This window comes from Denticeps clupeoides, chromosome 9, assembly GCF_900700375.1.
Source record: "Denticeps clupeoides chromosome 9, fDenClu1.1, whole genome shotgun sequence".
Taxonomy (NCBI): Eukaryota; Metazoa; Chordata; class Actinopteri; order Clupeiformes; family Denticipitidae; genus Denticeps; species Denticeps clupeoides.
Genome location: NC_041715.1, coordinates 15,856,997 through 15,882,214, shown reverse-complemented (window position 1 = coordinate 15,882,214; position 25,218 = coordinate 15,856,997). Strand labels below are relative to the sequence as shown.

The following is a 25,218-nucleotide window of genomic DNA, read 5'->3' as shown; positions in this document are numbered from 1 at the left end:
AATAATACTGTAACTGGTAAATGTCCTCCCAGACGTTTACATTTACATTTACATTTACAGCATTTATCAGACGCCCTTATCCAGAGCGACTTACAACCAGTAGTTACAGGGACAGTCTCCCTGGAGCAACTTAGGGTTAAGTGTCTTGCTCAGGGACACAATGGTAGTAAGGGGGATTCGAACCTGGGTCTTCTGGTTCATAGGCGAGTGTGTTACCCACTAGGCTACTACCAAACCTAGACGTCACACCATTTACTTTTTAAAACGTTTAAGCCACAAATTAGTTTCATAGTATACTAATATTTGTGAAACTTTTAATCTTTTATATATTTATAACTTATATAGCACAAATTGGTTGCAAACTATCACCCCAGCACTGCAGAGCTTGTGCGTCACCTCAGAGATGCCAATTAGAATTTTTCTGAGCATTATAACAGGGACTTCTTTGCTATTGTAAAGTGATGTACATCCTCAATAAACAGATACAAATAAGAAAGAATCAATACGAAAGAATCTGTATCTTGAAGAAGCGAAACTAACTACAGTTTAGATATACATTTAAGGCATTTATCAGACGCCCTTATCCAGAGCGACTTACAATCAGTAGTTACAGGGACAGTCCCCCCCTGGAGCAACTTAGGGTTAATTGTCTTGCTCAGGGACACAATGGTAGTAAGTGGGATTTTAACCTGGGTCTTCTGGTTCATAGGCGAGTGTGTTACCCACTAGGCTTCTACCACCCAACTACAGTTTTTGTGAGTGTATAATTATTACTCACCCATGTAATCATGTTTTCATAAACTGAGTTTAAAAAGGGAGCAAAGTCTCACACACCCTATTTCCACATTCTTGACTATTTAATCCTGCTCCTGTCAATATGTCACATGCGCAAAGTATTGCGAGTATTTTTGCCAGATAACAATGTTTTGAGCACCGAATGGTAAAATTGCAGGGGAAGACACACAAAACAATCAAAATCTGATAAAGATTTAGATGTCATAACTACTTGACATACTAAATTGTTTGGAGATCCTCAATTTTGAAAGTATCAAAGACAAATCCTACCCATTCTGGTAATTCTTAGCGCACAATACTGTGTCCTCTGTTAACTTCCGGTTTCTGTCCTCATTCATAAAATTTCTTTGTAGTAAACATTGAAAAACATCACAAACATGGTCTCTGTAGTAATCATTTCAAGACCACAAACTTTTATTAAAGAATGCTGATTTACAAATTAACGAACATGAAATTATTAACACCTTATTATAATGCCCAGTGAAAAGTACTTTTTTTTTTTTCCATATGAATTTATATGTTTATTTATTTAATTTCTGACAGGGAGGGGAGGTCTAACGCTCATATAAAAGGCGACTACCAGCGCATTGGAGATGTTATGCAGAAGAACATTCAGGGTTTAAAGGTACATTAACTTTATTTCTGGAATTATAACTTGTTTTTTGGTCTGGCCGGTTGCCACTTAGTGTTTCGCATCTCGATGCTCCTCCTGCAGCAAATGACTGCTGCCCTGCAGAAGCACTCAGAGGTCCTGCTGGAGGTGGAGAATGCCTGCCGCGCCTCGCGCAAGCTGGAGGGCCTGTGCTGCGACTTCGAGCTGCAGAAGGTGTGCTACATCCCCCTCAACATCTTCCTGCTGCGGCCGCTGCACCGACTCCTGCACTACAAGCAGATCCTGGAGCGCCTGTGCAAACACTATCCTCCCACACACGGAGACTTCAGAGACTGCAGGGGTAATGGCTCCACTTTCACACCCGGGCGCGATGTGGAGCGCACGAAGGGTTATATTCTTGAAGCAGTGCAGACAGAACAGCCTTTTCTTTTGACATGCATGAATATGGTTCTTTCATTCCACGTGGGGCTGCTGGGGAGGACTAGTCAGATTTTACCTGTAGGCATCACTACAGCTTTGAATACACATGTGTAGGCTTTCATTTACATTTACATTTATGGCATTTATCAGACGCCCTTATCCAGAGCGACTTTCACTGGATCTCATAATTAAATGGCTGTTTGATGACTAGGCAGACACCGTAGAACAGGCGTAGTCTGAAGGCCTTTAGGAACCCACTTTAGCCTTGCTGAAGACTATTATATTGCCCGCCTGATGAGCTTTTTCCACACATATCTTAATCGTGAACATTTCTGCTGCTTTTTAACCCATGGTCCCCACTTTTCTCCAGCGGCCTTGGCCGACATGTCTGAGGTGGTTTCACAGCTGCAGGGCAGCATGATAAAGATGGAGAACTTTCAGAAGCTTTTAGAGCTCAAGAAGGACTTGATTGGTGTCGACAATCTGGCTGTTCCAGGACGGGTGAGTTAAAGACAGCATTTTAATTGTCATTCCTCAAGTGGAAACGATGATGAAAATGGTTGTTTTTCTGCAGGAGTTTATTAGGTTAGGCTGCCTCAGCAAGCTGTCTGGAAAGGGCCTTCAACAACGAATGTTTTTCCTGGTAAAACTCGTTTTTGGTCTTCTTGCAAATTGCCACCATTGTATACTTTTCTGCCAAATCACACCCATTTCGTGCCCCTCTGTCTTCCACAGTTTAATGACGTGCTTCTGTACACCAGCCGAGGGATGACGTCTACAAACCAGTTCAAAGTGCACGGGAAGCTGCCGCTGCGTGGAATGACAGTATGTGTGTTCAGGATTCAGCAGACATGGCCATGTACACAGATGTATATAAATATACCTACCTCGGTAATTCAGACGTTGTGCTCGGCTCTGTTTTCAGATCAGAGAGAGTTCGGACGAGTGGGGTGTGCCTCACGCGTTCACCCTGGTAGGACAGCGACAGTCGGTGGTGGTTGCAGCGAGGTGAGCCCAGGGCGATTGGGGAACGTAGAAGTGGATTTATCATTCTGAAAAGTGGGTTTCTGCATTAAAATGTAAAAATCTGAAAAACATTAAGGTTTCTTGAGTTTCGTTTCTGTCTCTGATGGCACAGCGTGTCCTGGTTCTGTGAATAATTTTTTTCAATGGTCCAGATGCAGTAATAAAAACACCAAACGAGACCAAGGTGGAACTGATAGCTGATAATAAATGTACTGTAGTTTTATTTTAGGCTGTATGGGTAAGTGCAGTGGTCCCTGTCATGAATATCAAGCATCTAATGGTTTAATGATGCAAAACCAATTAAATCTACAAATATGAAGTCCACTGTACTTGTAAAGCCACTGGAGTCAAACAGGCGAACCACTCAGATTTGATGAAAGTGACAAAATTAATTGATTTTGTAAGCAATGTACTTTTTAATAGTTTGGACTCTTATTGGTCTTTAAAGGGTCTTTCTTGTTGAAACCCGGGTTTAAATATTGCATGAGCAATTCTTTTATAAATAGCAGCGGTTGGCAAATCCTGTTTCTCCGGTTTTTAACCACGCTACACGCTTCACTGGGCTCCTTTCTCGTTTCAGTTCTTTGTCTGAAATGGAAAAGTGGATGGAAGATTTAAAGATGGCCGCTAGCCTCGCCGACAAGACGAACGGGCCATCGTCTGAGCTGCTGGCCAGCAGTCTGAGTGATATCAGTAAGTTAAAACACTTGACCGCTCGCTGCCCACGTCCCACCCCACTCTCTCGTCATCAAATGAAGAACAATCCACCCTGTGGAAGGCTGGCAGGACACATAATTCTGCTACATTATTGCTGCATTGTTCCATGTGTCATTTGTGTGACCCCCCAGGGGTCATCCTGATGTGACACCTTTGATGCCTAGAGGGTTACTAGTAAAACAAAGATATGCCTCATGTCACATGCACACCAGTACCAATTCACTTCTTCTCCATAAAACTGTGTGACTGAATTTTGAATGAATTTTTCGTGGAATTGTGATTTTTGTGATGGCCACACGACAGGAAGTGCCCATTTGCTGAATGGTGAATATTTGTTAGTAACAACTTCCTGAATTTCCCAGAAACCCTTGAGGACTCCGCCCTGGAGCCGGAGTCTGAGGATGACCTGAGTGCCTCGCGAACGTCCCTGGAGCGCCAGGCACCTCCCCGTGGTAACACCACGGTGCATGTGTGCTGGCACAGGAACACCAGCGTGTCCATGCTGGATTTTAGCATAGCAGTGGAGGTACCAGCCTCTCAAGCTCCTGACGTCTCGTACCCCTCACTCCTCGTGTGTTTGTCTTATCTTCTGTTTCCGTGGGAACAGTATCCTCGGGACTTGCCCGTTGATCCTGCTTGGTCTGTGCTGTGGATATTCTTATTCCTTATTATTTCATAATAATGTTTAATTCTCTTGGTTTCACAAGTTCATGTAGTTTACTTCTCTTGTTGAAAATAAAAATATCCTCATTGTGAAATAAACGTTCTGCATCTCTTATAATGTCACCAGAAATCTGATTTTCTTGCATAATATGTTTAGATAGTTATAATGATGCAGGAGCAATATTATATATCAGTGCTTTGATTCATAACTATTAGGGCATGTGAACACAACGTTATTTAACTCTTTCAGTCCCGCAATTTGAATTCGAAGTTTGCTGTCCAAGCATGGGGAGCCGTCAGGATCCTGGTCCCACGCACCTGCCTAACTCCTCCCATCCTCCCACGTCCACATCTCTTCTCTTCCAGAGACACGGCGGCAGTTCCCTGTGTTCTGTTCGGTTCGGCATGCTTGCGTTGTGACTTCTCAGTGTTTGTGTTTGTGTCCTCTCCTTTTTTCCCTGTCCTCTTCATTCACTCTCTCTATCTGTCTTTGTGTCTCTCTCTCTTTCGCTTTCTTTCTTCCTGTCTCTCTGTCTGTCCTCTGTGATAGAGGACCCTAGTCCGATCAGTGACTCTATGGCCCCTCTGAGTGGCCCCAGCAGAGACCAGGGACCAGTACCTCTCTCTCTAATCTGCTGGTACAGGCTGCACAGCCTGTCCTTTAGTGATACCTGCAGAGGTCTGGAGGTAAAGCTGCCAGGGACAGATAGGATTGGATAAGTTACACTTTAAATCGCACTAAAGATCACTGGTAGGGTTGGGCACATAATCAATGTCACTGAAATATGTCCATATGTTGACATTTTGTCTATAATAATCTTTTTTCACAAATGTGCAACATTTTTCATTTGGCCACTCAGTGTTAGATATTTAATTTTGACCCAAGAGGCAGTCATGATCATGCTTTCCTAAAGTACCTCTTATCTAATTAGATATAATTTCTAATCAATATATTGAATATGGAAGTAATTCACTCCAGTACATACAATATTGGCCCAACCCTAGTCACTGGTTTCACCAAAATATTGCCTGCTCATTTTTCCCCTCATACTCTCACCAGCTAAGTCATTAGGGACACGCTTTCTATAAACATGTAGAATAATGTGCCGTTTTTATTTGCCATCTCCAAGCCCTTCATCGGTGCTTCATTGCATATGTTGGCATAGTGGATATCTCTGATGAGCAGTGATACTGGGGGCAAATGCCGTTGGTGATACTGTGCTCGATACACAACACTCAATGAAAAAATACATGGCCAGTCAGTCATTAATTAAATGAAATACCTGGGAAACAGAAAATAAGGTCTGGATTTGGATTTGCTATACAGAATTGAAGATCACTGAACTTAATGGTAATAATAAATTAAGTTAACACAAGTTAAACTCTGCCAGTGACCACAAGAAGTGGGCGACCACACAAAATGAGTGGATTTTGAATCTTTTAAATGGTCTTTTACACCTGGAATATGTAAAAAAAAAAAAAAAAAACATGGAGCTGAAAATTCTTTTTTCCCCTTAAAAATATGAGCCTAGGGGACATGTTTCTATTTTCCCAAGGATTCTAGATGATCTTCCACCAGCCCTGCCAAGAAAAAGCCAGCTGTTCTCCACAGAATTGCATTTTTAGTGTTGTATTCATTTTCTCCACTAGATGGCGAAAGATATTCACTGTCGTTCAGAATGTGGAGTTTCTCAGTCATTCATTTCACATCATAAAGAGTGCTGACGATGTATCGTTTAGTATCAGCATTAATTTATGTTAATTCTCCCCTTAGAATCAGTTGTCTGGAAACCTGCTAAGGAAGTTCAAGAACAGTAACGGATGGCAGAAGCTGTGGGTGGTCTTCACAAATTTTAGCCTGTTCTTCTACAAAACCTGTCAGGTAGATTTTATACATTGCACTTTAGTAGCATTTTGTAATTCCGTGGGCATGTTCATCCAAACACTCGCTCACCCCACTTTTCTCAGCTGAATGTCACACCTCCTCACAGAATTTATGAAATGCTTGTGTTTCAAATCTGACTGTTCCTGTCTAAATATACCTTCGCACTCCTGTGTTGTTTGTTCGTTGTCATAATTATGTCCTGTCTTCAGGATGACTACCCCCTGGCCAGCCTCCCACTGCTGGGCTACTCGGCCACCATACCCACAGAGTCTGAAAACATCCACAAAGACTATGTGTTCAAGCTGCACTTCAAGTCCCACGTCTATTACTTCAGATCCGAGAGTGAATACAGTTTTGAGAGGTATGTATCCTTCTCATGTTATTTTTCATTTCAGTCAATAAGAGTAAAATCGTATCAGATTTTGTCAGTTACTTATTTTAAAATAACATAATATAATGTAATATAATTTTGCCTAAGTGACGTATTAATTAATGTTTGTTTTATTTATGCAAATAAATGTGCCAGCTGTGTAATTTCCTCTAATCTGGCAACACTGGTGGTGAGCTCACTTGTTGCAAAATATAATATTTTGCGCATATCTAGGGATAGCCTTTTTTTTTTACTAAATAAATATTCAGGACAATACAGTGATATAAATTTAGGTATAGTATAATATATAGAGCTGTCAGCCCATTCAAAATGTGTACCTAAGCAATCACACGTTTTGCAATTACTCACATTTCTTCTTAAGACTAATTAAAAACGTATTATTACTGAGTACTTATTATTACAGAGACAAGTGCGGGATATGATCTGATGCCTTGAATCTTCACTCTCAGGTGGTTGGAGGTGATACGAAGTGCCACAGTCTCCAGCTGCCGCAACCCGAGGCGCAAAGACCCCCATGCTTTTTGATCCAAAGAGCCCTCTTCTGCATCAAACCCCAGTTCAGCCACTTCCCCTTAGTTATCCCTCAGTCCTGCCACATCGACGCAGATCACATTTTATAGCATTCAGTACAATTTGATGTACTGAATGAGACTTGTTGTTTCTTTATGAACATTCTGCAACAGTTTTTTTTTATTCTTGTTATATTTTCTTACATTTCATTCAGAATTGAACACTGGTGCTTGTTTTGTTAAGGTTTTGTTGGTGACACGTCCACTGTTTTAGACTGCATCAGGCTCTGTGTTTTGAACATTTTTACTGGCCAACGAGCCTCTTTTATAGGAACCCATTTTTATAATATTTTTAATGATCTCAGCCACTTCTGTTTCGTCTGGTTTTACTCTTTTACCATTGAGTCATTTTTACTTTCATGTCTAATAATGACTGCTGCTTTGAAATCCAACAGCTTGAGTGCCAAACATTTGAGGTCTTTAAAATTCATTCCGAAGATTTGGGAGAGAATCTGACACAATGATGTTGAGCTTAATAGGGAATATTTGAAATTCATATAAAAGGGTCTTCTTTTTTTTTGTAGTTAAGACTATGTCTGTTAAAAATACATTTAAATAGTATAAAACTCTCACAGTGCCATTTAAAGTGTCAAAAATGTATTGCAAGACTGAGAATTATATCACATAGCTTTCTTACCTTTGATGATTTTTATGGAAATACTTTTTAATTCTCAGTTATGAAAGTCTTTTATCTTTTGAATTACCAGCTACCCCTATACTGGCCAGTCTAATGTAGTAGTGTTTAGATTGCGTATATGTTTCATCAGAGAATTTTTCGCCAGAGGCACTATTTCACGTTAACGACTGAAATGTCATTTATTAAATAGAAAAAAAAGCTTTAAAATGTATAGGAAACTCTATATGTTTATTTTGGGCAAATCGTATTGCCCTCAATCAGATGAAACTGCCTCATGTCTTAAGTCTTGACCTTGTCGAGAATTAAATGGGAGAAATGATCGGGTTTGTGTGTTGAGATATTGTGGCAGATGAAATTCTCTTTTCAAACAGATGAGAAAGCTCTATGGCGATGAAAGCAATAAAACCTCACGTGAACATGATCTCATGAGTCCCGTTGAATTGTTTTTGGTGAAAATGGTTGGATGGATTGGGGTTTAGGGGTTGGAATAATATTGGATTTCCCAATAAAAAAATATTATTTCCATGCGTTTTCTAATTTGTTTTGTAAGATGTTCTTGCACGGTATTGTGTCTTTCTCTGATCCTTATTCTATTATGAGCCTGACCTTGTGTACATTACATCACTGATGAATAAGTTTACATTTAAAAAAAACATCTCAACCATCAATAATATTGATGATATGGATGGTCTCCAGCTATCAAAAAATGTTTTCCATGTTGCTCCCTGGGGTCAGAAGGTCTGGTTATAGAATGGGCCTGATCTAACCTGATAATAATAAAAAAAAAATCCCGACCATCAATGATATTGATGATCTGGGTGGTCTCCAGCTATCAAAAAATGTTTTCCATGTTGCTCCCTGGGATCAGAAGGTCTGGTTATAGTATGGGCCTGATCTAACCTGATAATAATAAAAAAAAATCCCGACCATCAATGATATCGATGATCTGGATGGTCTCCAGCTATCAAAAAATGTTTTCCATGTCGCTCCCTGGGATCAGAAGGTCTGGTTATAGAATGGGCCTGATCTAACCTGATAATAATAATAAAATCACGACCATCAATAATATCGATGATCTGGATGGTCTCCAGCTATCAACCATGTTTTCCATGTCGCTCCCTGGGATCAGAAGGTCTGGTTATAGAATGGGCCTGATCTAACCTGTTAATAATAAAAAATTGTCTGTCGGGCTGTAATCCCTGTAGGTGGCAGCATCACACAATTAATAGTAAAAAGAAGGGGGGAAAGTCCCCCTTTCCTGTATATGTGGGCCGGATAAATAACCGGGGCTTTAACGTGGTTTTTTAAGACGTAGACAGCTGGTCCTGCGAGCGGATTTTCGACGGCACAGTAACCCAGTTTTCATTCCCGTGACGTCTTCCCGGATTAAAACAGCGCGCAACAACACGTCCGACGCAGTAACGCACCTGAGAACGTAACTTTCCTGCTCAATTGACACGGGAGTCCGCCGCGCGCGGCCGAGAGGGGGGCGGGGTTAACGGGCGCGCGCATCAGACGGGCCGGTGCGGCGCGCGGCGGGACTGACGGGGTGACTGACGGGGTGACAGCGCTGCTCGGCGCGGGCAGGAATGGACGGAGGGAAGCTCGGCCGCCGGGACTTTAAACTTGCGCTCCGCGGACCTGGAACGCGCTGCTAGTCGGGACGGGACGGAAAGAGAGAGGAGGAGGAGGAAGAAGAAGAAGAAGAAGCGGCGGCGGCGGCGGCCTCTCCTGCTGGGCAGAGTTGATGAGTGTGTCTGAGGCACCATGTCCCTCCCGACGCACCCGGAAACCAGGAAATTTACCCGGGGACTCAGTAAACCCGGGACCGCGGCGGAGCTCCGGCAGAGCGTTTCCGAGGTGGTCAGGACGTCGGTGCTGGTGGTGAGACGCGTTACAACTTATTACTGCTTTCATGTAGCTGCTGGTAACATTGCAGTAACATTACTAAAATTTTACATATTTTTACATACTTGTGTGAAGACGTCTTGGTGATTTGTGATAATAGATAAAGCAGAATTCACAATTATGCGATAGTGGCTGTTGCAGAAGGGTCAACACTGGTGAGGAATATAATTCTAATAACGGAGGGAGGGGGCAATTTATAAAAATGGGGCGGTGGTGGCCTAGCGGGTAATAATCCCATGATCAGAAGGTTGCTGGTTCGAATCCTGATCCACCAAGGTGCCACTGAGTTGTCAAGGTGCCATCGTCCCCACACGCTGCTCCTCGGGCGCCTGTCATGGCTGCCCACCTCTCAACAAGGGTGATGGTTAAATGCAGAGGACACATTTTGTTGTGTCACCGTGTGCTGTGCCGCAGTGTCTCACATTGACAATCACTTTCACCTTTCACTAATTAAATTGTAATTAAGGAATAACGCTTGTTGTCATGAAATGAGTCGGTGTTGAAGGACCCGGGCCCATCCGTTTAAAACGTTCTAAAACTGATGCATGATACGTTGCCATCTTCCCACTGGCACCTCACCTTGGCAAACCAAGCGCGTCTCTACTTGTTGCCGGGGGAAAGGTGACCGCAGCCAACTGTTCTGCGGAAGTCGCTAGGTTACGGAACCTGACACCGCCAAGGCTCGGTCAGGGGAACGGTATCCTGAGTCGAGATCCTGGAGACCAGCGGAGCCGGCTGTGAAGGTGAAGGGCCCTGGACTGGAGCCATCGCCGGGCACCTGCACCACCACGAAGAAGCGCCCCGGCCGTGTCCGATCTACGGTTTAGAACACCACGCCTTCTCCGGTGCTCGTTCTTCTGTTCTTCTATAGATGTTACGGCTCCTCGTGTGGAACCGCAACGTCTAGTGAGCAGCGTGCAACGTCCGCCAGTGGGACAGGAATGTTCGTGTGACCGAGACCACCACTCGGCTGGTAATGAATTCCCCCATGATGCATGTAAATCTCCGCAAGGACAAGAAGGATCTCATTCAGAAACATAATGGGCAGATTGTGAGGGGGACCTGGGCAGAGCTCACTTGCGTCGGCCATTGTGGAAACACAAGTGCATTGTTTACTTTCTGTTTCATGGATTTTTCTATAAAACGGAGACTCTGCCGTCTTCTCCCGCGAATTTAAAGCAGCGTCCACGCCCGCTGCTGGCCGGAGCGGCCGGTAGGAAGCAGCACCGGGCCGAGCCTCCCAGCACAATGAAAATCATGAACCTCGTACTTTTTTACATTAAAAGGCGGCTCAGCGCGAATATCATTTACTTAATGGCCACCAAGGCTGTTACGTTTTATGCGTGGAAACGCAGGGACAGTTGCGTAACAGCAATCAATACGATCCCTGCTGCTAATGGCGCCGCGTCCCGGCCCTCTTTGGTCCTGAGGCTGAATCTGCTCTGGTGGACGAGGGGAGACGCCAAATTCAGCTCGTGCCCTGGTGAGATGACCAGACGGTCATTAAAAGCCGGTCCTTTCCAGAGAGATGGTTTGATGGTAATAAACTTTTCTTTTTTTCTAAGCTGTCATGAGACTTGATGTTGACAGGTCTCGCATTTTCGTTTTCGGTCGGCGTGTTCTGTGTTCCACGGTCGCAGGGCGCTTTGTTTCGCGCGCGTTGGCCTGAGTTCCAGGACAGGGCAGAGGAAGCCTTGTTGGAAAAGTCACTCCTTTACAGTAAAGGTCTCGTGTCGTGTGGACTGTCATGGTGGGTACCAGTGGATTTACGGTCGCATTGTGTTTTGGATGTTTTCTCCCATGTTAATTACCAAGAGTGTCCTGATATATAGCCTCGGTCTAGGCCGTCTCCAGCGTGCCGGTTGCTGGGTTTCTCCCCTGTCCCGCTGGTGTTGGTTGACCGTGCCTGTGTTGAATACAGGGGATTACAGATCGGGCCGTTAAGCAGCTTTGCCGCTCATGCTCCCTGATTCTCCAGCGCAGAGCCGAGCCGGAACACCTTTCCCAAGCGCCCAGGACGCACCTCCGTAGTCAGACGAGCCTCCGAGCTACGTGAGGATCATCTGCAGTGTCTCGTGCGTTGTCAGAAGTTGGCCTGTGGGAATTGGAGTAGCCAGCTGATGAGCTCCCTGGTGGGGTTAATAATGAATGAGGATCCGACTGACTGGTAGGGGCGGGGCGTCATGCCGGAGAATATCATCACAGTGGGTCAGCCGCAGCCACTGAGCAAATTGAATGCCTGTCCGTAAAACTCCACGTTGACCTGCGACCGAATTTGTCCTCAGTAGCCAGAATCCTGCAGCAACAAAGATCTGCTCATTAGCTCCCTTCCTGTCCCCATCTTCTAGGATGACCGTTCTCATTCTCTAATTGGACAGAACGACCGCGACTGTCGGCAAACAACGCATGGCCAGTTCCTTCCGATGCAGGGACGTTCTCTGTAATGTCTGTTGTAGGTATTGCAGGCAACTGGTTATAATGTGAGGGAAGCTAAAGCATATGTTCGGAATTAACAACACTGGGACGTTCGGATTTTTTATTTTTTTTTTTTTTAACACCGCAGAGTGACAGAAATTTTTCCAGCCATGACGATTTATCGTTTCTCTGCCGAGGGATGTGATGAAATATGAAGTTTACTATGTGAAACACGCCCATGAGGCTGACGAGGAATAACGTCTGTCTCGATCTGGGCACTGCGGCTGTGGTTAAACTGTGGTCAAGATCATCGGTAGAGACTGTGGATGTCAGCGGAGCCTCCGCTGCGCCCGTGCCTAAACGTGTGAGGGGAACGTTTTTCCCAGCCAAGGATCCAAACAATCCAGCTAATGTTAACGCTATGAGTCCCAAGTTAGGTTCTTCTAGATTTTTTGGTTTATCTAGCTCTTCTAGCGGTTAATATTATTTGTTGACATGTTTATTTTGTGCAAATGATATTAAAAATGATATGTACAGGGTTTGTCGCTATGAATCCATTTCAATCTGGGAATAGAAGGGCACAACATTTGCTCAACCCTTGCAGACCAAACATAGACAACTTGTCTAATGAGGGAGATCTTTGATCTTTCCCTTCAAACCTGCCCTGGCACCGAAATACAAACGCACCAAAACAGGAAGAGCCCGTCCTGCCGCCCGTATTCCAAAAAAGCAGCCTGAGAGCGAGACAGCATGGAGCTCCCTGTCTGATCTGGGCCTGCGGACTGTGCAGAAGCCGGCAGGGCCCTACTGTTATGGAGCACAAGGGAGGTTACCATAACAAAAGTGGCAGAGTTGGAAGAGTCTGGCCTGATTGTGTGCTTTCCTGTTCCCAAGTGCGGGGCACTAGTGTGTGTGGGTGTGTGTGTGTGTGTGTGTGTGTTTTTTTTAGGGCACATTGGTCTGCTGAAATGGAGCAAGAAAGGGTCAAAATATACAAGCCTCCGAACATTTATTTGATTATGTCAGAGGGGACACTGTGCGTGGATGGACGCATATCCACATCTCTCAACAAAAGAGGGTTTAAAGGTCACCTGTCATGAAAATGTGACTTTGTGAGATTATTTAAGATTAATACGAGTTCCCTTAGCCTGCCTGTGGTCCTGCAATGGCTAGAAATGGCGATAAAGAGTGCATTTGGTCATTCAGCTTCACTTTTCAGAGAGCAGCAGCTCAGAGGGTCAGATCTGGAATTTGTCCCCTTATGTCGTCATCATTAGCATTTAAAACAACAGACACTGAAATGATGAGTCCTGGGAAAATCTCATTATGTGACTGCTTCAAAGTGGCTGTAATTTTGCACCACGGCTGGATTTCAGAAAGAGACTTCAGATACAGTATTAGGGGACCAACAAGACTGATATAAAAGCAAAAAAATTATGTATACAATCAGAAGGTTGCCGATCCGCCAAGGTGCCACTGAGGTGCCACTGAGCAAAGCACCGTCCCCACACACTGCTCCCCGGGCGCCTGTCATGGCTGCCCACTGCTCACTCAGGGTGATGGGTTAAATGCAGAGGACAATTTTCACTGTGTGCACCGTGTGCTGTGCTGCTGTGTATCACAAGTGACAATCACTTCATTTTATCACTTCACTGAACCATGGAGCCGGAGTGCCCCCCTCGGAGTCGGATCATGACGGGTCAGTATAAAGAAACAGTTTGCGGTTCGAGGTGAATTTCGGGTCTGGGAAGAAGCATATTTTGATTGTGATTTTATCATTAGTGCAAACCAGGCTCATGCTAAAGGAGGTACTTTAGGCGATCACATAATCAAGGATAAACAAAATTTTCTTTGCCTGCGTGAACAAATACGCCCTGCGAATGTCCTCACTTATTACCAGATATCCTGTCTTAGCTAAAAGGAAGTACAACAGAAATGTTTGCGACAGCAGCGAGCGCAGCATTGCATGACCGGGGTCAGGTCGGTGGTCGAGTCAGGGCCCGTTGCTGAGCGATTGGCTAGAGTCGGGTTTGTTTTCCCAGGGGCTGGCTGTCTGCCGTGTTTGACCAGAGAGCAGCCGTCCTCACACAGGATCATTGCGGATCCGGGCCCAGCGGCTGCGGCGCATCTCCCCATGCGATTTAAATGACTGTTTGAAATCCAATGCGCTTTGTTTTCTCTGCGCTGTGTTGTTGAATGGTTTCCTAGATCTGGCCAAAGAGTGTGGTGTTTCCATTATAACTCTGACCACATATTTTTTTATTCAGTTAATATAATCAAATGAACTAACAATTGTGATTTTTACTTGGTTTTGAATAATGTAAAAATGACCAAAACGTTCTTCTTACTTCAAAAAAAAAAAAAGGAATGATGCTTTGTCCCCATGTTACAATAATACGTTTTAAACCCCTGATGTCCAAGCTTATTGATTAGTCTGTCACTCCTAAGCGATAAAGCTCCCATCCTCCACCTCAGAGGAAAAGGAGGTAGCCTGGGGCTGCTGAATCTTCATTAAACCCCCAAGCTGCCCACAGGAGCCTGATTAATGGCTCCATTAGGAGCAGGCTCTGACATGCGCATGACATTAAACAGGAAGTGAATCATGGGCGGGCGCACCGGCGGGGGATCGCAGCAGTTGTTCCGGGGAGTGGCGTGGCACCTATCAGGCACGGGGCGAAGTCGGTCAGGCCCGAAAGCTGCGGTGACGTAACCGCCGGTCCACACACGTGCTCCGGCGCTCAGATTAAATCCATCGGATTACGTCCTCAAAAGCGCCACCTCGGCCTGTGCCTGAATCAGGAGGCGGAGACAGGAGAGGAAAGTGTAGGTAGTTCCCCTCAGACCTGATATATCAACAAGCTATTATGGGTACTTGGTTTGTCCGTTTGTCTACACATACCATTGAGGTTTAGAGTTTATTGGCTTACCTTTGTTTGCATTTCTTTCTCTTGGCCCATTTTTTTTTCCTGGTCATGTTTTCATAGGTTTATTATGGATTATTCTTTTATGTTAAACATACTTACAGCAGGCTTGAGGTTAACAGATTGCAACCGTATGCATTAGAGCATACAAATGTCTTCAGGTGCCAGTGCTGGGTTGAAGATGCCACTCCAACTTGTTCTTGGCTACTTCAGAAAGATGGCAATGCAACACATACAGTGGCTCACCTCTCTATGTCGATGATAACGCAACAATACGTATTTACATGTTGTAATTAACAGGAAAACAGTAGCCGTATGTTAGTGAGAAATTCTCTTCCTTCTAAAAGATCCAACTAAATAACCTACTGTACCTTTAAGAGATAGATAGATAGATGGATAGATTGTGAGATGGAAGTGTGTGAAAAGGCTGTGCTGGGCTGTGTAATTTCAATTTTCTCAAGTGCTCCTTAAAAACTGCCCTCGTGGGGGGGTTCCTTAAGATAAATCGACACTTCTGTATAGGGTTTCCATCTAAAATTAGGCCTTCAACAGATTGAACCTTATGCAGTTTTCTTAACAAAATATATGTAAAGCCCAAGATGTTTTATGCAGGTCCACTCTTGCAGTTCCGTGATGAATCCTGGTCCAGCACTTTTTTTTTTATGGCTTGTGTGCGTCTTGTTCAGCCTGCAGTCTTTTCACAGGCCGTAACTCAGTGGTGGTGCTGGAAAGGCGCCGAGGGGCGTGTGAGGGCTTTAAATTCCTCACCCCCATACTGCAGGTTTTTATCCCCCAACACTGCAGCACCCAGAGTCTGAGATTCTGTTGATGACTGTTTAGTAAGTTTCCCTCCCAAAAAACGGGGAATTTCTGTCTCAAATGGCCACTTGCCAAATGGTCTGAAAATCCAACTTAGGCAACAGGCTTTACAGGTCTGGGCATAACAGAACTAACATTGAATCTCGGCAAAGGTTTCCCAGAAATCAAGCAAGAGACTCTGAGACCAGATGGAAAACTTTTTTGTCAGATAACAGGAGAAGTTTTTGGCAAAAACATTAAGCGGAGTCATTTGTTTGGATCTAGCCAAACACCTTGCATCATTCTGATGGCTGTACTCTGAAACATTGTTGTAGCATAATGTTAAACTACGTGATATTAATGTTGTTTATAAGTCAAAGTGTGGCACGTATTTATGCTAGCAATGCACTATATCTATATGTAATAACTATTTGATCCCCTGCTGATTTCGTAAGTTTGCTCACAAAACTAACAAAGAAATGATCTGTCTATAATTTCAATTGTCGGTTTATTTTGAAAAAAAAAGAATGGTATTCAAAAAATTTCCTTAAAGAAATAAATATTTGATTCCTGGTCTGTCAGTCAGGACCAATAGGATCCAGGGCCCATGGCTCATAATGGTCTATTTTCCAAATAGTTCTCATAACCTGCAATTTAGTGGACTATTTTCTAGCTGGTACTAAGCAAAGCACGCTAGTGTCAGGTAAGGTGTCCTCAAGACTTACATAAATCGCCTGATGGTTGTCATCTCTTGCGCACGCTACTGGTTGGGCAGTGGTTGTGGGCAGTGGTCCCGTAATTGGAAGGTTTCTGTTTCGATATCCCTACCCACCAAAGTGCCACTGAGGAGCCACTGAGCAAAGTCCCCAACACACTGCTCCCTGGGCGCCTGTCATGGCCACACACTGCTCACCAAGGGTGATTGGTAAACGCAGAGGGCACATTTCAGTGCTGTGCGACAACTAATTACGTCCCCGTTCTTCATTTAAACCAACACCAATACGCCACAGTCACAGATATCTTTCAAGGTTGCGTTTCCTTCTGGTGTGTAGATGTAAATGTAACAATGTATTGCTAGTATACACTAGCAAACAACCCAGTGTCGCATTTCTGCCCTTTCTCTCCTCCGTGAATTTTTGTCTCATGCTAATGCTGTACCTGGGTTCAAGATGAACATCGATGTGTTTGGATGTAGTCCTTGTGTTCATGTTGGTTTCCTGTAGGTGCTCCTCTTTCCTCCAAGAGTCCATGCACTACATGGACTGATACCTTTTTGACCCTGGTGTGTGTGTGTGTGTGTGTGTGTGTGTGTGTGTGTGTGTGTCTGTGTCTGTGTGTTTTCACCCTATTATGACCTCATGTTCCCGGCTTGATCCCGAAGGGTGCTGGAATTGGCTCCAGCTTTGAAGTACTTCTGTTTTATTTCCTGTAGGCTCGCTGTACCACAGCCTGTGACGCAGAGCTCTGGTCCTGTCGGGGCCTGTTTACTCACTTTAATCCCCCCCCAGTCCTGCCCATGAACCCCCCGGTGCATTAGACCTGTAACAGCTGCTAACGGAGATTCAGCGATAATCATTTCTCATCTTGCCCGCCACATACTCAGCATTCCTCAGCTTGATCCATAGGCGTGAGGGGGTGGGGGTGCTGCGGACAAAAGCCCACCCAGCCAAAAGCCCTTTGATGTAGGAAACGACATCCTGTTCTTATTAGGTCATTACTGGAGCTGCTGGAATCCTGTGATGTTTGTGGTGCCTCGTTTGACCAACATTATTCAAACCTTATTCATTATTAACATTATTAACATTATAAACATTATAAACATTCGTTCTGCATTTCCTAGATAGGTAACCTTGCCAGCTAGGGCTATTGCTACATTATAGATTTATCAGGGCTGTTGGTTTTCTAACATTACTTGTATTCCCTTGGGTTGTTTTTGTTTACTCCCAGGGTAAAACCCAGAGAACAAACCCAGCCTATGGAGGCATGCATTACAGGAGACCTTTCTGCTGGGTTAATATTTAGCTCTTGTCGTCCGTGAGACCTGGCGCTCCGCTGGAGCGCGTACCCCGCCATGTCTGTTTGCACAATGGGTTTATTTTAGCCGGGGCGGCCATCGGAATCCCCGAGAGTTGTGTGTCCAGACCCCAGTGGTAAATATGGCACCCCATGTTTACATGCTTGCAGCGCACTGCTGAGCTCTCGGAGGTGAGCGCTGGTTACACTCTCGCGGGTGAGCTTGGGGAAGTGTGTGAGGAGACGTACTTGTGCCGTACTTTGCGGAGATAAAGAGCTCAGCATCTCAAACCGCTCATTAATCTCTCATTAGAGCGTCCGCACGGGAGATATTTTTAGCGTCCCTCTTCAACTATAATGTTGCTGAGGCGTCAGTGTCCCCCCCACTCGTGTCATTGGCAGAGTATTGAAGTGCAGGTTTGGTATGTCCTCGTACCCAGGGAATGAAAGGTTTCCTGGATTCGAGCCTTGTCGTTTCCAAGTGCTAAGATCCTGTGTCTGCCCAGCTCCGGCAAAGAGCAATGACCCGCCCTTTCACGGAAACCCACAGATGATCATTGCTCGTTTGTGGGATGAAGTCATGAACAAACTGAACAGGAGCAAATGTCCTTACAAAGTTAGCAACACACAAATTTTCCTTACCCGGAATTTGGGAGAAATAAATTACGAGATTTAATAATGAAAAAATTCTAATTTTAGGTACATGCAATTTAAGGTTTACTTTTTATAACACAGTTATTACAGTAGTGTGTGTTTAATTGCGCATGATTTCCATCCAGTTTACTGGGGAGCTGGCCAGGCCAGGACCTGGTTATGAACTTTTGATCTTGCCCACACGTGTTTCCACAAGGTGTAGCTTTGTCCTGACCCTGTGGCTTGCTTTTGATCTTCACTTTTGTAATAAAAATAAGATTGTCTCGCGATTTTCTGCTTCCTGCCCCTTCCTAATGCCACTGTGATCGGTGAAAGCAGTGATAGTAGTTATGGACAGCATATGGACTCAATGTCTGAATGTTGAGTCATACTTTGTCCTTTTGCCATAGTAAAGACAAGAACCCCATGGCAGGTCCTCTATAAAAATAGGGACAGTCCCAGCAGTTCTCCAGACAGGATGGGTGTGATGCGGTGCATCAGAGTGTAGAGTGAAGAGCAACACTGCAGCTGGTCACATGTTGCAGAAGAACTGAGGGTCCACTGCCTCCACTGTTAATCCACAGTAAATACAAGGGCTGTCCAATTTACTGCATTCATCTCAATATTTGCTCTTTATTTCAGTGGATCCACGCAATTTAAAACAAGCTATTTTTTTCCTATAGTAATTATGGACCCATTGTGTACCCCTGTGTCCAAAGGTTGCTGAATGTTGCTGAATTGTACATCTAGATGTTTTTGGATATGTTGCACAATTCACAATATACAAATTGCACTAAGTGACCGTTCGTTTTGCAATGTTTTGTGAAAATATTGTTCTGTCGCGTCACCTGTCTGCAAGCGTTTGAATTTGCACTTCATTTGTCCTGTTGTTGTGCTCACCAAAATAAGCCTGTGGCTTAGTGGCTGAGAGTGGTAGTGCAGGCGCTTTACGGTGTTAAGGGTCATTCTACAAGACTGTCCATTCACAGCGCAGGTGGAGGAGGGGGGATTTGTGAATTTATCCACCAGCCACTTCCCCTGAATTGGGGGTAAAGCACACACTCTTAAGCAGGATTTCCACCAGTTACAAGGAAAAGGCCTGGGAAGATTGTCTGATCCTTATAGGATTGCTAATCTGCCAAACCTCTTTAAATTTAAGAAGAAAAAAAATCACAGTTTTTAACAACCAGAAGCTTTGAGATCTGAAGCCCATGGACTGAAATATCTGACAGGTCGTGTGTTTCTATTTTCTACCTTGTTGTACCACAAGGTGCCTCAAGTTGACAGGAGACAGACAAGGCAACCCGAGACCCCACCTTCTGTGTGGCTGTCTCGATTATGTCATGTGTAACATGAACCTTACTGTTCAAGGGCTACTTTCACAGGGACACAAAGGTCCGGCCACCCCGGCCTAAGAGTGGGCAGCAAAGGAGCTTAAGTTTCCCCCTGCTGTGAGTGAGCCACTCTCCACTGCTTCCTCCCAGCATGCCCCACCTGGCCTTGATAGCTTCCTGTCATTCTTTTCTCCTTCCTCTCTCTCGCACCCCTTGGTGCAAATGCCTCCTTTTTTTTTTCCACGCTGTGGAGTCATGTGTGAGCGAGGTGAATGATTGGAGAGATCACCCCCTCGCATCTCAGTGGCTGTGTGTTGAGTGAATCATTTATGAGTCATAAAATAAAACTCATAAAAGTAGATATTATTCTCTGATACGGTTTTATTTGTTGGAGTCAAACTCACTGAGGATTACTTTGATTTTTTTTTTCTTGTTTAGTTATGATGAAGCTGAAATAATGAAATACTGGTCAGTAGAACATCTAAACACGTTCAAACACCTTTCAGACACTCAGTAACATGTACACTCAGTACATGTTCAGGGGCAGTGGTGGCCTAGTGGTTAAGGAAGCGGGTCCGTAATCAGAAGGTTGCCGGTTCGAATCCCGATCCGCCAAGGTGCCACTGAGGTGTTCACTCAGGGTGATGGGTTAAATGCAGAGGACAAATTTCACTGTGTGCACCGTGTGCTGTGCTGCTGTGTATGTGACAATCACTTCACTTTGACTTTAACATGTCATGGGATGGATAACCTGCGTTACCTCGTTCTCGTGATCCAGTGTCCTTCCACTGCCCACATGCATAGTAGGAGAACTGACCAATGGTATTTTGGGTAAATCTGTGAATGCGTGTGCAGTAAAACATTCATTTTACAAAACACCGCAATCTGTGTTGCGAAGTTTAATCCGCGCACAACTTTCAGAAAATGCAGTAAAACCATGCAATCTGGCAACACTGAGTGTTACCTCCTCTGTTCACCTCCAGTTTCTATGCTGATAATTAAAACTTGTTTGCAGCAGCGTCAGCAGACGTGATCTATGTTGTACGGCCTATAAACCCAACATGCAGTTGGCTTAGCTATGCTTTTATCATTCATTTTCACTGCCAATCTAGTGCACCCTGATCTACATTCGATGTGCTCCCTGCTAAATATGAGCTTTTGTGTATGAACCATATATGAACGTCATCTTAGTGGTTTTGTGGGTGGCAGCAAGTTGTGGCCCATCATGCTCCAGGACCCCATGCTCTGTGTGGTGTGTTTTTCCACTCATTGAGCCTGATGGTTTTGTGTAATGATGCCAAACAGACTTCAAAGTGTCACAAAAGTCTGGAAGCAGAATGTCCGGCTGAGAGTCCAGTTTGCTTGAACTGAAATACTCAGAGGTAGTGTTCATTCTTTACTTTAACTTTTATGTCAATAAGTTACAGCATATAATTATTAAATGATTAATTCTCTAAATATGTTTTGAGCTGAAACAGGCTCTTCATATAACCTGAAGTGTTCATTGGTAATTTTACAGCTCATTCATAGACAGGGGTTGAACTGTCCAATGTTTTCATTTGATCTTGTTTTGGCAGCATTGATAATGCTCTTCTCCTTTCCTCCGGCACAGTCCAGGCATCGGGGTCCTGGAGCCACTTTGTTTTCCGGTCACCAGGCGTCCTCTGTCAAAGCCTGATTTGTGATGCAGATGCTGTCAGATGGTCGAATGTGTGATGACGTTCTGAAACGTTCACACGTTGCAAGCGGCACGGTGTTATCAATGGGCCTTCAGCCGTTCAGTATTTGGTCCTGTGATGCTCAGAAAAGAATTTGACCGCTCTGTGGTCATTGGCTTTGGACGTGTGGGAACACATCGTCCGCCTCTGTTTTTCTCCATGACCCACTGTGACGCCCGGGTTCTGGACCATGAACAATGGTCTCAGTGTTGCTGGACCAATGATCCTCTGCTGGTCAGCACAGTCACTGCTACCAAAATGTGCCATTATCTTTAGGGGTTGTAGTGGACAAAACCAAACATCGACCAGCTAACCCACAAATCAGTGTGTGTGAACCTGACACTTGCTAACATTGTGTCCCCAAGCAACAGTAAATGCGGTAGGCGATCACCTTACTCCAGGGCGTCCAAAGCCAACCTGTTATTACTGAACATTAATCACTCTGGTAATTGCTTTACATTTACATTTTACATTTACAGCATTTATCAGACGCCCTTAACCAGAGCAACTTACAATCAGTAGTTACAGGGACAGTCCCCCCCTGGAGCAACTCAGGGTTAAGTGTCTTGCTCAGGGACACAATGGTAGTAAGTGGGATTTGAACCTGAGTCTTTTGGTTCATCAGCGAGTGTGTTACCAACTAGGCTACTACCAACCCGCTTTAATGCCATATAGTACTCTTCTTCAAAGGTTCACATCTAGTCCATGCCGTTCATCCTCTGCATTGTTATTTTAAAGAAATGCAAGTTGTAACTTAACCTTCCCCCCCTTCTAGATAGAGATTAGTAGTAAACCAGTCTTTCCTTGTTTGGATGAATTAGTTTCCCAGGGCACATTTTATTTAAGTGAGGTGCGTGTTTGCTGTTAAATTACAGATGGGAATGTTTATTTGAACATTGGGGATTGAGACAGATAAAGATGGGATTGTGGTCAATTTATGTTGTTTAGCAGAGTGACTTGCTGGGATTGTAAAGATTATGTGGTGTCTTCAGGTCTGCTGCAGTGTTCATTCCAGAATTCTGACTGTTTTGTTTAAATATCTGACGATCAATGAATTCTTATACTTGGCATCTTTTGCAGTTTTGTGTGCTTTAAAGAGTTTTATTAGGTTTCTCCTTCCCTCTGTATACATTTAATAGCACACCTTTAATAAATCCATCTTACTTTTGAGCCAGTCTGTGCCTGCAGTATGATAACCAGCCTATAGGTGGCAGCATTTGCATTACATACATCCCACACATGAGCTCACTGCTGGCAGTGTCAGCAGGATCGAACTGACAGGGAGGTTATCCACACCCCCTTGACAGTAATTTCCCTAAATAAGTGTAGGAGAAGACTAAAACTGATTAAACATTACAGTAAACATATTCATTCAGATGAGGATTATATATCGAAAAGGAGCGTAACTGAGGTAGAGCACAAGATAAAGGGAGTGCAGGATAAGGGAAGAGAGGATGCCGTGTGGATCTGTTGACACTGGCACCAAGCTCTGCGCTGTGTCCTGTTTCTCATTGCCATGCAGAACTGGATCCAACAGGAAAACAAGGACAGTGGCAAAATTTGATCTTTCTTTGTGTGTGGGTGTGTGTGTGTCTGTGTTTGTGTGCTCGTCTCACAATTGTGTATGTTCAAGTTATTTTTTGCCACTCATGGTGGCAGTACTTCAAAGTAAAGGAAAGAGTGCCCCTTAGGATAATGGGTCCGTTTCTTCCCTTTGGATAAATAAAACATCCCCAGAATACCCAGAGCAGGCGGAACGGATGTGGCCCGTTTTATTTGTGAAATGCCGTTTTTTTTAAAAGCCCAAGTAACCTTGAAGCCAGCTACTGTTCTGAGGGGGGCATTGTCTGTACAAACCTGTTGTGCATGGCCACCAGTGAAGCACTGTGATATATGGTTAGTATCCTTACAGTCAGCAATCTCACTATTGGGATGGACAGAATGTCACTGCAGTTTTTTTTTCTATTACAATCATTTCTACAGTGTTTCCTACAGTGGACTAAAACCCTTAGGAACTACACCGGTCACCTTTCACATTTAGAGTGAATAAAGCCACCTATAGGTATTGCTATGGACATCACTATGAACCACGGTTGCCTCCTCCAGAGTCCACCAGTCCAAACCAACTCCTGAAAGCCACGTAGGGTCGTCGCTGTGTAGGGCCTTCAATATGTACAAGTGTACGTGTAAATGGGAATTCAAGGGTGTGTAATTATCTGACACTGGGCGCCTGTCCTATCTGAGGCAGCATATGGGCAGTTTCGTTTTTCCGTCCTGCAAAGATCTTCCTCTGCCTCCCGATATGAGGACACAGCACAAATAACAAGTGTAATCAGGATAAATCCCAAAATCTCTCAGATCTTCTATTGACGTGATTCAACTTCCAAATTCCACTTTAATGTAACTTCAAGTGAGGAGTGCGTGACTGCAGATCAACGGCTGATCCTTGATTATGTGGGTTCGTGGGGTTTAAGCCTGGCCAATCGTCCATTGTTGTCGCTTGGTTTATACAACACCAGGAAGCAGCCACTTCCCCGTCCTCATCTCCACATCCCCTGGAGTGGGGGTGGGCTCAGCTGTGACCCTGTGCCCCCATTCACTGGAAGGAGGGATGACCTCAGATGTTCGGCTGCAGCCGCTGTGCAGAGATCCACACGTGACCCCCCTCCTGCTGGGCCTTTAAATGCATGACCACCAATATGGACTCTCGTCAGATATGCTGCCAGGTCCTCCTGCTTCCTCCTCCTGATACCCTCTCCTCCACTCGATGTCACGGTGGACCTGGCACTTTATGACCTTGTTTGTGGAAAACTCAGAATGACCCTCTAGGGCCACATGTTCTGGTTTTGATGTTTTTAATTAGTCTCTGAACGTCATGCTGCCAGATAATGGAATTAGACCTTTTTGCAGGTCATTGTTACTGTTCACACTGTCCAGATGTTCAGCTTTGGGTCACCAGCTGGCACAGAGCAGTGGGTGTTTCGTCGGCTCTGGTGGGACAACAGCCATGGGCTGACTTCTGATCCCTGTGTTGATGATTTAGGGCACCATAGGCTCAGAAATAAATCTTGAGTGGCTCCAGGATGGTCTTAATTCTCACATATCTGTCAGTGCTGCTCAATCGGCTATTATAAGCTTATTGTAATTACACGTTTCTGTATCTGATGTGACAAGGAGAGAGAGGGGGAGAGAGACTTTAGCCATCTCTTGTTGAAGTTATATATTCCATATGGTGGTGTGATGAGAAGGTCTCTCCAGCTCTGTTCCCAGACATGTGTTTCATGTTGGTGACCTTTCACGTTTTTTATATAGTATAGTCATAATAATTCCTTTTACTCACAGTTTAGGCCTGTTTGTCTTGGGGAGCTTTCGTTTTGTATAATACTTATCTGAAGTGAGAGAAATACCCCATCTCCTCATGCGTGAGTTATAATATATGGAAAGCCGGATTGTTGAACCCACAACTCGGAAGTGTGAAAGAGGTAACGTCGAGTGCACACTACGGGACTGGGAATTGCCAGGGCGACCAGCGACATGACATGCAGACACAGACACTGACACAGACCCTAATACTCAGGGGAGGGGAGCATGTCGTGGGGGGCAGAGCCTTGAAAATGATAGACTGTCAATGTTTTGAGTACTGAAGAATCAACAGTATTATAAGATCCTTGTTATTGTATTAAGTGGTAATACGCTGTAAAAAAAAGTTAATATAATATAATATTTTATATATATAATATAAAGATTCATGTAGGATAAAAA

The 25,218-nt window shown here is 44.3% G+C and overlaps 2 protein-coding genes across 5 annotated transcripts in view; both read left to right on the top strand.

Annotated features, from left to right (window-relative positions):
- Positions 1-8,137, top strand: part of LOC114796424 (FERM, ARHGEF and pleckstrin domain-containing protein 1) — a 44,318-nt gene extending 36,181 nt beyond the window's left edge. The window contains exons 17-27 of one of the 3 annotated variants that reach the window (XM_028990408.1): positions 1,339-1,420; positions 1,511-1,748; positions 2,199-2,329; positions 2,403-2,471; positions 2,564-2,653; positions 2,754-2,836; positions 3,435-3,547; positions 3,934-4,097; positions 6,009-6,116; positions 6,329-6,480; positions 6,960-8,137. In XM_028990408.1, coding sequence (XP_028846241.1) covers positions 1,339-1,420; positions 1,511-1,748; positions 2,199-2,329; positions 2,403-2,471; positions 2,564-2,653; positions 2,754-2,836; positions 3,435-3,547; positions 3,934-4,097; positions 6,009-6,116; positions 6,329-6,480; positions 6,960-7,035 — 1,306 coding nt within the window. In that variant the 3' untranslated portion in view covers positions 7,036-8,137. Of the gene's footprint in view, positions 1-1,338; positions 1,421-1,510; positions 1,749-2,198; positions 2,330-2,402; positions 2,472-2,563; positions 2,654-2,753; positions 2,888-3,434; positions 3,548-3,933; positions 4,098-6,008; positions 6,117-6,328; positions 6,481-6,959 lie in introns of those variants that run through there. The other 2 variants (XR_003750727.1, XM_028990409.1) reach the window with 2 other exon arrangements.
- A 1,085-nt stretch (positions 8,138-9,222) lies between these two features.
- zmp:0000001200 (dedicator of cytokinesis protein 9) overlaps positions 9,223-25,218 on the top strand; it is a 66,689-nt gene continuing 50,693 nt past the window's right edge. For both annotated transcript variants that reach the window (XM_028990406.1, XM_028990403.1), the window contains exon 1: positions 9,223-9,600. In XM_028990406.1, the coding sequence (XP_028846239.1) occupies positions 9,484-9,600 (117 nt within the window). In that variant the 5' untranslated portion in view covers positions 9,223-9,483. The remainder of the gene's footprint in view (positions 9,601-25,218) is intronic.